Consider the following 14,768-nt stretch of genomic DNA (forward strand, 5'->3'; position numbering starts at 1 on the left):
ATATTTTCTTGTGTAGTTAAACATTTTAGCAAAGAGGTTGGGAAACTAGCTAAGCAGTGCCCTCAAAGTAGTTATTAACTGCTAGATGTTATGCCAGACTTTCATCAAACTAGTAGGGAGGGATCTCATTAGATATTGAATACAATAATAGTTTAAGCCCTAAGGTTTTTATGCTAATTTGTTTCTAAATCAGGCTAGATTCATAATAATGTTGTGCTCACATTCTAGCCTTCAGATAGACCTTGATGGAGTAATGATTATTAAATTGGGAATTATGGCTTTGCAAATGTATTAGTCATGTGCATGTATTGTGGTTGGAAAGCAAATAATGAGCAATATTACCTACAAGTTTGCACTCAGTTCAAATCATTGGTTAGCTTACTGAAGATTATTTCAGAACACTTTTGACAGGCAAAGGAGAAAGAAATCTCCTGTAATTTCACTTTCTGGCATTTTTCTGTTTGATTAAGTTTATGTCTGGGTTGGGGAAATCTTTGCCAGAAACCATTGCAGCAGCTGTGAGAATCATGTTCAATGCCAATTACATGAAGTCACTGACTCTGACCCAGCTCACCCGGATTAGATTTCCTTTGAGGGCTATGTGCTTGAGCCATGCAAAAGCATAGTGGTCCCCATACAGATCCTCTCTCCTTAATCCTTAATCACTTCCTCTACATGGATATGCTTCAAAGGTGCTGGATAGAGGGTGAAACAGGAAGTTGCCTCAGGGTCTTTGCCATTAAGATTGCAACAGATCCACTGTTGTAGATGGCCTAAATTTCCACCGCTTTACTCTTAAGTTTCAGCTTCGCAAGTTTTCCTGAGTCTCTGTAAATGGGTGTGTTTCCAAATCCTCTTGTACTTGCCCACATTTTATGTGTGTGTGTGTGTGTGTGTGTGTGTGTGTGTGTGTGTGTCTATCCCAGGGTTTCTTTCCACTGCAAACGAATGCCAGATGCAGGTGCCACTTTTTGCAGATAGCTGTACATTGGTGCTGGAGAATTGAACTCCAGACTGACAGGATTTGCAAGCAAGTACCTTTAACTGCTGATCCATCTTCCTAGCTCATCCATCCACACTTTAGAAGACAACTTTTCTGCTTGTTCTCTGCACCCTGTTTCACAAGCAGGACTGAGAGAGATAGGGCTGGCAAAAGGATTGGAAATGAAGACATGAGATCCCAATTACATTTACCCATTTGTATTAATTTTGTTTTATTTGAATACTTTGGAAGGCCCAGAAAATTGGTTCCTTCCTTCCTTCCCTTCCTTCCTTCTTTCTTTCCTTTATCTTTTGTGGCACAGGAGAAAGAATCCAGGGCCTTGCACATACTAAAAAACATACTATACTATTGAGTAATGTACCCTGGTCTTATCTCCTTTTTCCCCACTTTTTTTATTTTTAATTTATTTTGTGAGAACCTTAAAAGCAATTTTCAGATATATGAAGGAAATGTGTTCCCAAATAATGAGCAAAATACACTACTAAACTTAATGATTTTCTCATCAGTTGAAATAACATGATATTTATATCATGAAAATCAGGGCAAATTAAAGCTTGGTTTTAGCCTTAAAGACCAGGGAAAATAGAAATGATATGATTTCCATTCTGCATTGGGCCATAATGGGAAATAGAGATTACCTGCAATATTTGTCATCTTTTCGGTTTGCAACTGCATGACTTTGATCTGCTTCCATTGTCACACACCCTGATTTCCTCTGCATCTGTGCCTGTGTGTGTGACATTCTCTTCTTTCTGTAAGTCTTTGGTTCTTCTTTTCTAATACTCAATTAAGGACCCACCATACTCCAGCATGACCTGCAGTAAGCTTCATTATATCTATAAAGACTGATTTGGAGCTGGAGAGATGGCTCAGTGGTTAAAGGGGCTTGCTTGCAAAGCCTGATGGCCCAGGTTCAATTCTGCAGCACCCACAGAAATCCAGATGCACAAACTGGCATATGTGTCTGGAGTTGATTTTCAGTTGCTAGAAGCTGTGGTGCAACAACACTTTTTCTCTCTGTGTTTTTCTTTCTGTGTGTCTCTTCATCAAAACACAAATAAAGTACTTTTTAGAAACTGATTAAAAATATTTAGTTATTTGCAAGTAGAGAGAGAGAAGAGAGGGAGAGAGAGAGATGGAGAGAGAGAGAAAGAGAAAGAGAGAGCAGGTGTACCAGAGTCTCTAGCCTCTGCAAACAAACTCCAGAGGCATGTGCCACTTTGTGCATCTGGCTTTACATGGGTACTGGGGAATCAAACCTGGGTTGTTAGGCTTTGTAGGCAAATAGGCAAGCACCTTAACCACTAAGCCATCTCTCTAACCCACATAAAGACTGATTTTAAGTAAAGTCAAATTCATAGTGTCACAATTACCTTCTCATTGCTAAGAAATAAATTTACAAGAAGCAGTTTATGGAAGGAAAGTATTTATTTCAGGCAACAGTTTTCAGTGGAAGTGATGTTATGAAGGGGAATGTATGGCAAGAGTAGAAAGCTGGCTCACAGCCTCCACCTATCAACAGGGAGGAAGCAGCAAGAGTGAGCTTGCTAGCTCTGGAAGGAGGAGCTAGATCATAAAATCCCAATGTGGGTCTCCCATGGCCCACCTCCTTCAGCAAGAGGATTCATCTTCCAAAGACTCCACCAGCTTGAGACTAGGTATGAGACTCAATCACAAGAACACGAGGCTATGGCGACTCTCCACATGCAGAGCACACACGTAAGTAACGCAAGTTATAATTTCAACATTTACTTATTTATTTGACAGGGAGAAAGGGGGAGAGAAAGGGGGAGAGAAAGAGAGAGAATGGGTATACCAGGACTCCCAGCCACTGCAAACAAACTCCAGGTGCATGTGCCACTTTGTACATTTGGCTCTATGTGGGTACTGGTGAATTAAACCTGGATCCATAGGCTCTGTAGGCAAGAGCATTAATTACTGAGCCACCTCTCCAACCCTCAACTCATTTATTTAAAGAACACAGTGCAACTCATGACACAAAATATTTTCATCTAAAAAGGTTAATTTCCTTGGTGTTGGCATGTGATACATGCTTTGGGGCTTTGGCAGATGTAGCATGATCAAAATAAAGTGCAATATAATAAGATAAATATTTGAAATTATAAATTAATTTATTTACTGCATTGTGTGTGTAAGTGGTGTGTGTGAGGCACATACATGTATATGTGCCCATGTGGTGTCCCATGTGCTTGCCTGCAGCAGGGTCTGGTCACCTGCAACAGCAGAAACTTACAGAAAAAAGCAGAACACTGTATGATTCACTCCATGACTCTGTCCATTCTCTTTTGAGGTTACTGTCTTTTACTGATACCGGAGCTTATAGCTTTCTTTATGCAGGGTCAGGTTATTCTTAGGGTCTCCATTGTAAACCACAGTACACCTTGCAATGGCTCCACTGGCCCCTCAATTAGATGTTTCTCTATTAGAGATATTGTGCCCTGTCTCTCATATTGCATTTCAGCAGTGACTCCTTGAACTGTGTGCACTTCATGACCAACTTCCATGATTTTTTATGCTTTGAAAATCAATACCAGGTGTGCAAAAACACAACCATATTATTAATCCAGGAAAGAAATAAATTGTGAACTTGAAGAGCAGTTTTTTTTTCTTTCATAATTTTTCCTTTCAAAAATTTTCATTTCTACCATTCAGTCTTTACTGGGTCGCATCACCTCAAGCATCTTCTCATTATTTCATCATAAGGAGTTGGCCCATTCTTAACAATGACAAATCTGCTTGATAATAGCAACTTCAGTCACGTAAAGCCTGTCTCTGTGCCAGTAATTTTAAACTTCTTTGAATTTTTCCAACCTTAAATAATACATCTTGCATCTCTACATCTTCCACGAAGCACACCAGTTTATTACTTCTAAATTCAACCTTGGTGGAACTCCATTGGTATGTGCAGCAGAATTGAGCCAGCCATTAGGCCAGTAGCCCAGTTCCAACAAGGTTTTCTGCTATCTTTCCTTTCCCTTTGAAAGTGCATAAGCCAATGCAATGCTATCTGCACCTAGCATTTTCAAAATCTCTCTGGAACAACCCATGAAATTTGACTTACTGCTCTGTAAGTTGCAAGTCCATGTCCTTCCCTCCAGAACATAAGTTTCAAAAGACCAAAATCTACATGGTCAGAAAGACCCCACTTCTCTTGTACCAAATTATTGTACTCAGCTTCACGTAGCTGGAATGAACATACAGACCAAGACACAGTTCAAAGGAGGAAGAGATTTATCTTAAACTTACAGATCCAGTGGGAGGAAGTTATATCACTGGTGGAAGAAGCTGCTGTCATACATCCAAGCAGAGAGAAACAACCAAACAGCCCATAAAACCCAAAGGCAGTAAACACAAATGGGCAGGATTCAGCAGGGACTGTTCCAGAGCTCAGAGTGCTATGCATACCTTTGGACTGGTAGTTAAATGTGTCCCCAAACATACCTTAGGGCTGAACCTGAAGATCTTTACCCAGTGACACTTTTTCCATCGAGGTGGCTGGAGATGCAAATTACAAGCTTTAATGAAACACCTGAGTCTATGGGAAATATACATTCAAACTACCACAGCATTGTACTATGAGCTACCCTTAACAGCAAAATAGATGGACAAAGTTCGCTGTGGACTGGGATTCAGCTTTCTTTGCTGTGTAGTGCTTAGGCCTGGATAGTATCTCTAATAAGTGGAAGACTGTAGAATCATCTTATGCCAGTCATGCTTCGTAATTTCATGTTAAAATGAAGGAAACATCACCTGAATCTGATTCTCCTCACTCTTTTCCACTGAGATATTGTGGCCTGGGCACATATCTCCACAGGACTCTGGCAACCCAATATGAGGAAGTGTTTGGTTGGCCTGAGTCCCTTGTAGATACTACTTGGATACATTTTCTTGGGTCTGGGGCAGAAGAGGAAGTGACTTTTCCTCAGTGTGTCTCATTTTCTCATAGATTCATTTGTCTCCAAATGCATATAATTTAGTTCAATGTATTTCTTTCTGTCTCCCCCTGCCCCATTTTCCTGTTTGAGGCATGATATTGTATAAGTCTGGCTGCCATTGAATTTTCTTTGTAACCCAGACTGGCTTCAAAACTGTGATTTGATGGCTTTTGCCCCCCCCCCCCAAGTACTGGGATTACAGGTCACTACAATGGGTTTCCAAGAGATTGCTTTAACTAATGTGCACAATCATTATCTTCAAAGTTTACAGGGCACTTTGCTTCAACACATGCACCCAGGAAAATTCTTCCTTGAGATATTTGGATATCTTCTGGGGAGAAGAGGAGGCCCTTTCCACATCTATCCTGTGGTCCTACTCCATCATCCCTGGAAGATGAAGTGTGGAGACTCTTAGCATGTCAGTCTATGGCAGGTGACTGGGTTTCAGTTCTGTTGTTGCTCTATAATATTAGAAGAAGGCTGAGCAATTCACTTGTCACTCTGTGACTTGATATACTCAGACACATTATGAGGTCATAACTTTACCCATCTTAAAGGTAGTGAGGATATGACATGATACAGGTGACTCCCCATTTATGATGGTTTACTTTACCTTGGCTTGAAACCAAACTTACTGAGCAGTAAATCTTAATCCAATTCTTTTTGTTTGTTTACACTATCTTACTTGAGCCCAGACTTACCTGGAATCCACTATGTAGCCATAGGCTAGCCTTGAACTCACATCAATCTTCCTACCTCAGCCTCCTGAGTTCTGGCTAATTTAAATATTTTTTTTTCTAGGTAGGGTCAAGCTATAGCCCAGGCTGACCTGGGATTCACTACATTGTCTCAGGCTGGCCTCAAACTCACAGTGATCCTCCTATCTTGGCCCCCTGATTGTTGTATTAAAGGTGTGCACCACCATGCCTGGCCTAACTTAAATCTTGAACTAGTGATGTGTGGTATGATAATCTCTCATGAATCTGGGCAGCAGAAGATAGCCAAACATCCCAGTGAACTACATACTCATGGGGGCAACATCCAGGTCTCTGCAGTGATGATGCTGGACATGTTGAGTATATTACTGGCATATTTGATAAAATATTTTCAAGTTATGATGGGCTTAGTGGGCACAGAATTATTGTACATCAAGAAACATCTGTACTGAGAACAGTTCCTGGCTCTTCTCAGTGAAGCCTTCCAAGTCATAATAATCACAACAGCAATAATCACAGTCCAACTTCACTCTCCCCTGCTGTTCTCCCTCTGCCTTCTGATCTCACTTCTTTTTTCTTGGTTCCTTTTTTCAAAATAAGGTATCAGTTTAGCCCAGGCTGACCTGGAATTAATTATGTAGTCTCAGGATGGCCTTAAACTCACAAAACTCACAGTGATTCTCCTACCTCTGCCTCCTGAGTGCTGGGATTAAAGGTGTGCACGACCATGCCTACCTTCTGATCTCATTTTTTTTTTTTCTTCCTGTGGATGATCCTGAAGTGGTGATTAAAGATGCTCAGGGCTCTGCTCAGAGTATTCTAGTCTAGCCACTACAACCAGCTTTGCACTTACTATAGTGAAATTAACTCAGTCTATCTTCTATAACAGAGAACAATCTAAAACATGACTCATATCATACCAAACCTCTGCTTAAAGTCTATCAATGAGGGCTGGAGAGAAGCTTAGAAGTTAAGATGCTTTCCTGTGAAGCCTAAGGACCCAGCGTATACTCCCTGGAACCCACAAAAACCAGATGCACAAAGTGATGCATGTGTACAAGGTTGTGCATGCACACAAGGTGATTCACATGTCTGGAGTTCAATTGTTGTGGTTGGAGGCCTTGGTGTGCCAATTCTCTCCCTTTATCTCTCTCACTTTCTCTCTGATTAAAAAAAAAAAAATCTATCAATGATTTACCAAAACATTTAATCTCCATACTTCTTGCCTTTGTTTATGAATCTTGATTTTGGCTTCTTCATTCTCCTATCTGCTTCAAATTCACTCCAATGCCACTTTCTTTGATCTCACCTAAAAGGTCTTTCATGAGAAACTAATTCAAAATGCACACCATCACCTCAACCTACTGACATCATCCTCTTCTCACATATCACCTTTTGTAGCTTGAATGAAAACTCATCTAGAATAGTGATTTTTCTCCCCCCATCTTGTGAGTCACACTATGCACTTAGCCTAGAACAATGCCTGGCATAGAGTAGATATTCAAAATATACTTGTTAACTATCTGTCTTTCTATATCTGTCCATATATATATATTAATATATATGTGGTCTTAATTGACAACTTCTATTCTTACAGACAAGAAATCATGGTAGTTCCTTCCCTTCCCCGACTTTCACCTTCATAATTCTGCTCTCCATCACATCCCCTAGCTCTCTCCATTAGTCTTTCTTTCAATTTGATGTCATAATCTTTTTCTCCTATTATGAGGATCTTGTGTAGGTATTGCTATGCACTGTGAGGGCTTGGATATCGAGGCTAATCTCTGTCCAGACTGTTGTATGTAAGGAGTGGTATCCTTCCTTTGGCTCTTACATTTTTTTTTTTTCCACCAGCTCTTTGGCAATGGACCCTGAGCCTTGGAGGGTGTGAAGTGTTTCTGCACTGGACGCTCCTCTGTTCCTTCTCAGCACTATGTTGCCTTTTGAGTCATCCCAATGGTCATTGCCATCTGAAAGGAAAAGCTTTTCTAACCAGAAATGAGATTAGCATTAATATATGAATATGAACATTAAGTGTAGTACATTCATGGCAATTTGGTGAGTGTAATATATGCATTTATCCAGACAAGGGCAGACTTTATACCCCTAAGGCTCATGACCTCCCCTGCCATAGGCTTTTGATTAGGTTTCCAATACCAGGCATGTATTTCCTCCCATAGAGCGGGCCTTCAGTCCTATTAGAGAACAGTTTATTTTCCACAGAGGAGACATGCCACTATTGCACTCATTCAGTCACTTGGCCTGTCCGGCCAAAAATGAGGCCTCCAGTGTCCACTGTTTTCACTGGTGACTTCTGTCTCCCACAAGGCTGTATACAGTGCAGCTATATCTAGTTTTCAGTTGGGTTGGCTACAGGGAGAAGGCACCAGCTTGATTTCTCAGTGACTTTGCCACTCATACATGTAAAGCCTTCAGCAATAGGATCTTACTACTCTTTCTCATGGGAAACCAAGGGCTTTGGCAATAGCCTATAATGTTTTGGAGGCAACAGGGACCTCCCTGGCCAACAACTCACTGGAAGGGATCCCATCTCTGGCACTGAAATTTTTTTCATAACAATCTATGGCTTCTGGATGATATAAGCTGATAGAGATAGAGAGAAACACACACACACGCACACACACACACACACACACACACACACACACACACACACACAGAGAGAGAGAGAATGAGAATGGAAATGATGGAAGTGTCAGGGCCCACAGCCATTTCAAATGCATTCATCAGAGCATCTAGCTTTATGTGGGTACTGGGGAATCAAACCTGGGTTGTTAGCCTTTTTAGGTAACTGCCTTAACTGCTAAGCAATCTCTCCAGCTCACAATCTTTTTATAGAGGTGATTATAAATATTATTGTTGCACTTTGTTTAGGGGTTGCATTTTTGTTGATAAACATCCCTGCAAGTAGAAAAAATTACTTGGGGAGGACTATGGTAGTGAAGCATGGAAAGAATTGTATTGAAAGGTCCTATACCCAGGATTTTTTTGAAAGTTTATGTGATATTTTTATAATATGACATTTTGAGTTACAGACAAACCACAGACTTTGAGACTATATTTTGAAAAGTCATTGATAAAGGATTGATATCCAACATATATAAAGAGCTTTGAAAAACTCAATTATTGGGAAAAAACCTGGGTAAAAAAAAAAAAAATTAGGTTAACACAGACCTCATCAAAGAAGACATACAGGTAGCAATAAAGTGTATGAAAGATGCCCTGTGGGTCATTAGGGAATTGAAAATAGAATATATACCACTACAAACACACTACAATGGCTATGGTGTGGCCAATCTGGATTGTCAGCTTGATGACACTGAAAAGCTTCTGGAAGTGTCTACAGATCTACTCCCGTATAGTTTGCATAATGTAAAAAGACTTTTAGCTTTTAAAAAAAAAGCCCAGAAATCAACAGTGAAAGCACCAATTTTTATTAAAAATAAATTGAATAAAATAGAGGAATGTAAGGCTAGTATAAAGCTAGTAGGTAAAATTGGATTACGTCTTGGTTCTAGAAGACAGCAAAGCTCACCTGAGCATTGATTTTTTGAATCTTCAAGGAATACACTGGGTACAATTAGAGAACAGGCATGCTACAAAGTGACTGACAGCTAAACCGTAAGTTCTAGTAGCAAAGAAACAAAGGAACTTTCAGGAAGCTGAAGTTGAGAATGAATACAGACTCCACTTGGAAGACATGGCCCCAGTTAGTGGGTGTTCTATTTCAAGTGCTAACTTAATTTCCTAGAAGAAAAGAATCACCCCTATGTTAATCTACAAGGTTGCTTGATTGATGAGAACTTCATGATTGTGCCGAGTTAGAATGCTATAGATTCATAGCCCAATTTTTGTATACCACCTTTAGCTTCCTTAACAGACTTACTGTCCACCTCTGTGTCTGACCTAACATCCTTAAGACTATCACATGAAACCTTTTAGAATATGTTAATAGAACATTTTTTGCACCAACCTCAAAATTAAAATAGCTCAAGAAACCTATAGCTGACTTCCCCACTTTTTGTATTGAAAAAATGTCTCAAGTTTTTATTTTATTTTATTCTGTTATAAATTTTACTAAATAATTTTCATACTGAAACATGGATTTGAGGTGTCAAGAGTCATGTTTGTAAGACTTGATTACTCATGTTTAGATTGAGAAAGAAAATATAAAAGACAGGGAGAGAGAGCAGAAAGGGCCAGGAAATGGTTCAGTGGTTGAAACACTTGCTTGTAAAACCTGATGGCTTGGGTTCAGTCCCCTCATATCCATGTAGAGCCAGATGTACAAAATGAAGCATGCATCTGGAGTTGATTTGCAGAAGTAGGAGGTCCACGTATACCCATCATTTCTCTCTCTTTCTCTGTCTCTCACCCCTCTTTCTCTATTCTTAAATAAATAAATAAATAGATTTAACTCTCTCCTCTTCCCCGTGAGAGCTGTGGGTTGTGCTGAAACCAGAATATAGTTAGTGTGTGTTCAGAGGGTTAAAGCCATAGCTTAAAGAGAGAACCTTAGAAAATGTAGACTGTATTTTCAGTAACACATAATGCACATAATGCACAGAGAGGGAGAGGAAGAGGGAACAAGGGATAGTAAGTCTGGGTTCATCATGCTTACAGGCTGACAGAATGAAGGGACAGATACCAAGAGGTAGAGCAATCAAAAGCAGAGACTCAAAAATACAATCAATAAACCAGGCATGGTGGCTGAAAAAAACAGTCAATAAACCAGTCATGGTGGCGCACACCTTTAATCCCAGCACTCGGGAGGTAGAGGTAGGAGGATCATAGAGAGTTCGAGGCCACCCTGGGACTACATAGTGAATTTCAGGTCATCCTAGGCTAGAACAAGACCATACTTCAACCCCAGCCTCCCAAATAATAATATAGTCAACACTGGACACTGACAGATTTTATTTTTAGATTTATGAGACAGACAGAGAGAGAGAGAGACAGAGAGAGAGAGGGAGAGGGAGAGGGAGAGGGAGAGAGACAGAGAGAGAGAGGGAGAGGGAGAGGGAGAGGGAGAATGAGTGCAACAGGGCCTCCTGCCGCTACAAACACTACAGATGCATGTGACACTTTGTGTATCTGGCACTGGGGAATGAAACCAAAGCTATTAGGCTTTGCAAGAAAGTGCCTTTAATCACTGAGCCATCTCTCCAGACCACTTAACACATTTTAGTTCCAACCAAACAGGAATATATATATATATTGGTTTTTCAAGATAGGGTTTCTTTCTAGCCCAGGCTAACCTGGAATTCACTATGTTGTCTCAGACTGGCCCCAAACTCAAGGCGATCCTCCTACCTGGGCCTCTATAGTGCTGGGATTAAAGGCACGGGCCACAATGTTTGGCATACTTTTCTTGATAATTAATGTTTCATTAATGCCCAGGCTGTTTATACTGATCAGAATGCTACCGCGATTTTTTTTTTTAATGATAGTATCCTTTATTGTTTTTTGTTCATTATTTATTTATTTATTTGAGAGCAACAGACACAGAGAGAAAGACAGACAGAGGGAGAGAGAGAAAATGGGCACGCCAGGGCTTCCAGCCACTACAAACGAACTCCAGACGCGTGCGCCCACTTGTGCATCTGGCTAACGTGGGACCTGGGGAACCGAGCCTCGAACTGGGGTCCTTAGGCTTCACAGGCGAGCGCTTAACTGCTAAGCCATCTCTCCAGCCCTCTACCGCGATTTTGCTGGCTAACCTCTGAAAGGGACTAGACAGATGAGGTCATAATATAGATGCGAGGAAAGTCCTATCTTCTCAGCACTTAACTGGAGCAGTAGCAAGGAGCCACTAAATTAATTAATTAATTAATTAATTAAGTTTGGTTTTTCGAGATAGGGTCTCACTTTAGCTCAGGGTGACCTGTAATTCACTATGTAGTCTCAGTGTGGCCTTGAACTCACAGCAATCCTACCTCTGCCTCCCAAGTGCTGGGATTAAAGGCGTGTGCCACCACGCCCAGCTCTATTTTATTTCTATAAACCTTTTTGTTGATAATCTCCATACATATACTCAGTGTGCCATCCCACCATCCTCCTTTGTCTCCCTTTCCTGCCCCTTCTCCACTGAACCTGTTCTTTCCAACCAGTCCCTTCTCTATACTGATGTGGTCTTTTTTTTTTTGAATGCTGAGACTACTTTGTGTCTGGAAGACAGTATCCCAAAGCACTCCTCCCTTCATTTGGCACTTACACTCTTTCTGTTACTTCTTCCTCAGTGGACCTCGAGCCTTTGGGGTGGGGGGTATGTGTCAGAGATGGAAAGAAGCCATTTTACAAAGAAAAAGTTGCAATATATTCATATGATAAAGTTCTCAATTAACAAAAAATGTATTTCCACCGAGTTAGTGGGTAGGCAGCTATAAGGCAAAGCTCTCTCCTTGCATGACCAAGTCAGGGAACCCAGGTCAAGTGCTACAGGACTATTCTCTGAGATCTTGGGAGATATTAACGTGAAGTTAGCAGGCAAAGTGGCCATGGTAGTCATGACCTCACAGTGACTGACACTACTCCTATAGAAGACTAGCATAATGAGAGGGGAAAAATGTGATTATATAAAAATAGAAGAGAGACTAGTTGGGGAAAAAAAAGACAGGGCTTCCACCGCGGCCCGGAGGGTGATGTGGCTGGGGCTCGCCGGCCTCGCTTTGTCGGCCATTTTCAATTTCCAGAGTCTGCTGACCATCATCTTGCTGCTCATGTGTACATGTGCTTACATCCAGTCCTTGGCACCCAGTGTCCTGGACAGAAATAAGGCTGGATTGTTGGGGATATTTTGGAAATGTGCCAGAATTGGAGAACAAAAATGTCCTTACGTCACAGTGTGCTGTGCAGTGATGGCCTTCAGCATCCTTTTCATGCAGTATCTCAGGAAAAAGTGACACTTGAATTTCCATCAGACTTCACTATGAACAAGGACTTGCCTGCACAAAGTAGTGGGAAGAACGATTAACCTGCTTATCTCCGCACACTGGATGAGGTAACTTTCCAGATGCTGTTCTCTGTTTTCATGTTATTGGACCAGCGATCTGTATAAATTATTAAGACGTAAGCCTGTAACAATCAGCTTCAGCACTGTTACTCAACATTGCATTCTGCAAATGTTCTTCTGTTTTGAAGTAAGGCAGCTTAAAGGCACATAGTAGAAACAAAACTGGTAAGTTACTACATTCCTTCCATTGGAACTTGGAAATGATACCTCTCTACAGAATGGCTATGGAGAAAAAATATTTTTCTTGTTGTGGATTGCATTTGTATTATTAATTTTGCTTTTCACCTCACCACACTTTTATCCTTTACCAGAATACCTCTACTTTTAGGAAGTTCTACAGTTTATTTCAGGTTTTTAAAATGTTTAAAACATACCAGGTATGGTGGCATATGCCTTTAATGCCAGTGCTCAGGAGGCTGAGGTGGTAGGGTCAGAATGAATTTGAGGCCAGATTACATCTATAGGATGAGTTCCAGGTCATCCTGGACTAGAGTGAGACCCTATCTCAAAAAACTAAAAAAAAAAAAAAAAAAAAAAAAAAAAATTTAAAACAAGCCTATGTAGTTCTTAAGCACTAATATAAATGAGATGACTAACAAGTAGAACTGAGAAAATGTTCAAACTTAACATATGTGTGAGGCCTCTGGTCAAGTATGGACACATGATTTACATATGATCAGCTACTGGCCATTTTTTTTAAAAAGACAATATTCTTAAAATGAAAAAAGCAAAATTCAACAACTGTAGAATGATGATTCTAAATACCTTTTTCCTTTCTTACAATGCTGTGTCTTCTAAATAGAACATTTTTTTAAAAAAAAACTGTGGAAAATGAAAAAAAGAAAGAATTTAGTGGAGGGGGGATTTGGGAGGTCTACTCCACAGAAAGAAATTCATGCCTAGTACTGAAAAACTAGTCAAAAATTTATTCTTAGGGAGGTCATAGGCTCAAGATGGGAGCTACTGGTGTTGTTTGCCTAAATGTGTATGTTGTATCTATCACATTTTCTGCTATCAAATTGCTTATATTTATGCCCATAAATTGGTGCTGCCCTATCATTGGTCAGGGAAGCTTCTTTTTGCAATAGGCTGTGACTACTGGTGAGACTTAAAACCTGTCAAAGTGCCAAGAACATGTGACTGTGCATTGGATTGTTTAGCACTACATAAGACATCCATCACAGTCTCTCCAAGGCTCGGGAAATCATGCATGAATTCCCTACTGTGGAGCAAGCCTAAAATCCTATCAGAAAGCAGTTAGTTACTTCTGTAACGGTGATGTCACTATTGCACCAGTGGTACATCTTGTCTGTCTGGCCAGTTATGTTGCACACAGAGAAAGTCTTAATTCTATGAAAACACTTGCACGGTGGATTGTGACCTTTGCTAAATGCTTCTTGTTTACTTATTGAAAGAACAGTATACTTGGTTGGTGATGAATTACCTTTTCCCAGAGGAATTATACCTGACCTCAAGGTATTATTAAATAATGCACATTTTTCATTTAATGGCTTTATTTTGTCCTGTTATCAGGCAAATGCTGGCCTCATAAAGTGAAAATTTATGTGGAATTGGCACTTTTATTGCTTTAGTAAATGCATTCTATTAAATGCAGATCGTCTCTATCAGCTTTGAGGTCCTTTAGGAAAAAGTATTTAACTAAAAATGAACTTTCCATAATAGGTATAGAATTCTTTAAGTTTCTTTTTTTTTCTTGTGTGAACTTATTTAAATAATTCAAAGTATAATTTTCCCATGCATCCAAGGTAGGCAACATGTGACCACAGGGTTGTAGTATTTAGTCTTCTTAATTTGATAATTTATTTGTTTATTTTTTTCTTAAACATCTGGCTACATCTTTTTTATAATATCTTGGTTTGGGGCTGGGAATATGGCTCAGTATTTAAAGGCATTTGCTTACAAAGCCAAAGCCTGCTTGTCCCAGGTTTGATTTCCCAGAACCAAAGTGAAATCAGACCCAAAGTGTCCATGTGTCTGGAGATTGCTTGCAGTGGCAAGAGAGCTTGGTTTGCCAGTACACACACACACACACACACACA

The 14,768-nt window shown here is 40.1% G+C and overlaps 1 protein-coding gene across 1 annotated transcript; it reads left to right on the forward strand.

The window, feature by feature from the left end:
• The first annotated feature begins 12,337 nt into the window (after positions 1 to 12,337).
• On the forward strand, positions 12,338 to 12,598 carry LOC101608304 (protein kish-A-like). The gene has a single exon (XM_004657028.2). It carries the CDS (start codon positions 12,338 to 12,340, stop codon positions 12,596 to 12,598), a length of 261 nt encoding a protein of 86 aa, XP_004657085.2.
• Positions 12,599 to 14,768: the final 2,170 nt, after the last annotated feature.

Source organism: Jaculus jaculus, chromosome 2 (genome assembly GCF_020740685.1).
Source record: "Jaculus jaculus isolate mJacJac1 chromosome 2, mJacJac1.mat.Y.cur, whole genome shotgun sequence".
NCBI lineage: Eukaryota > Metazoa > Chordata > Mammalia > Rodentia > Dipodidae > Jaculus > Jaculus jaculus.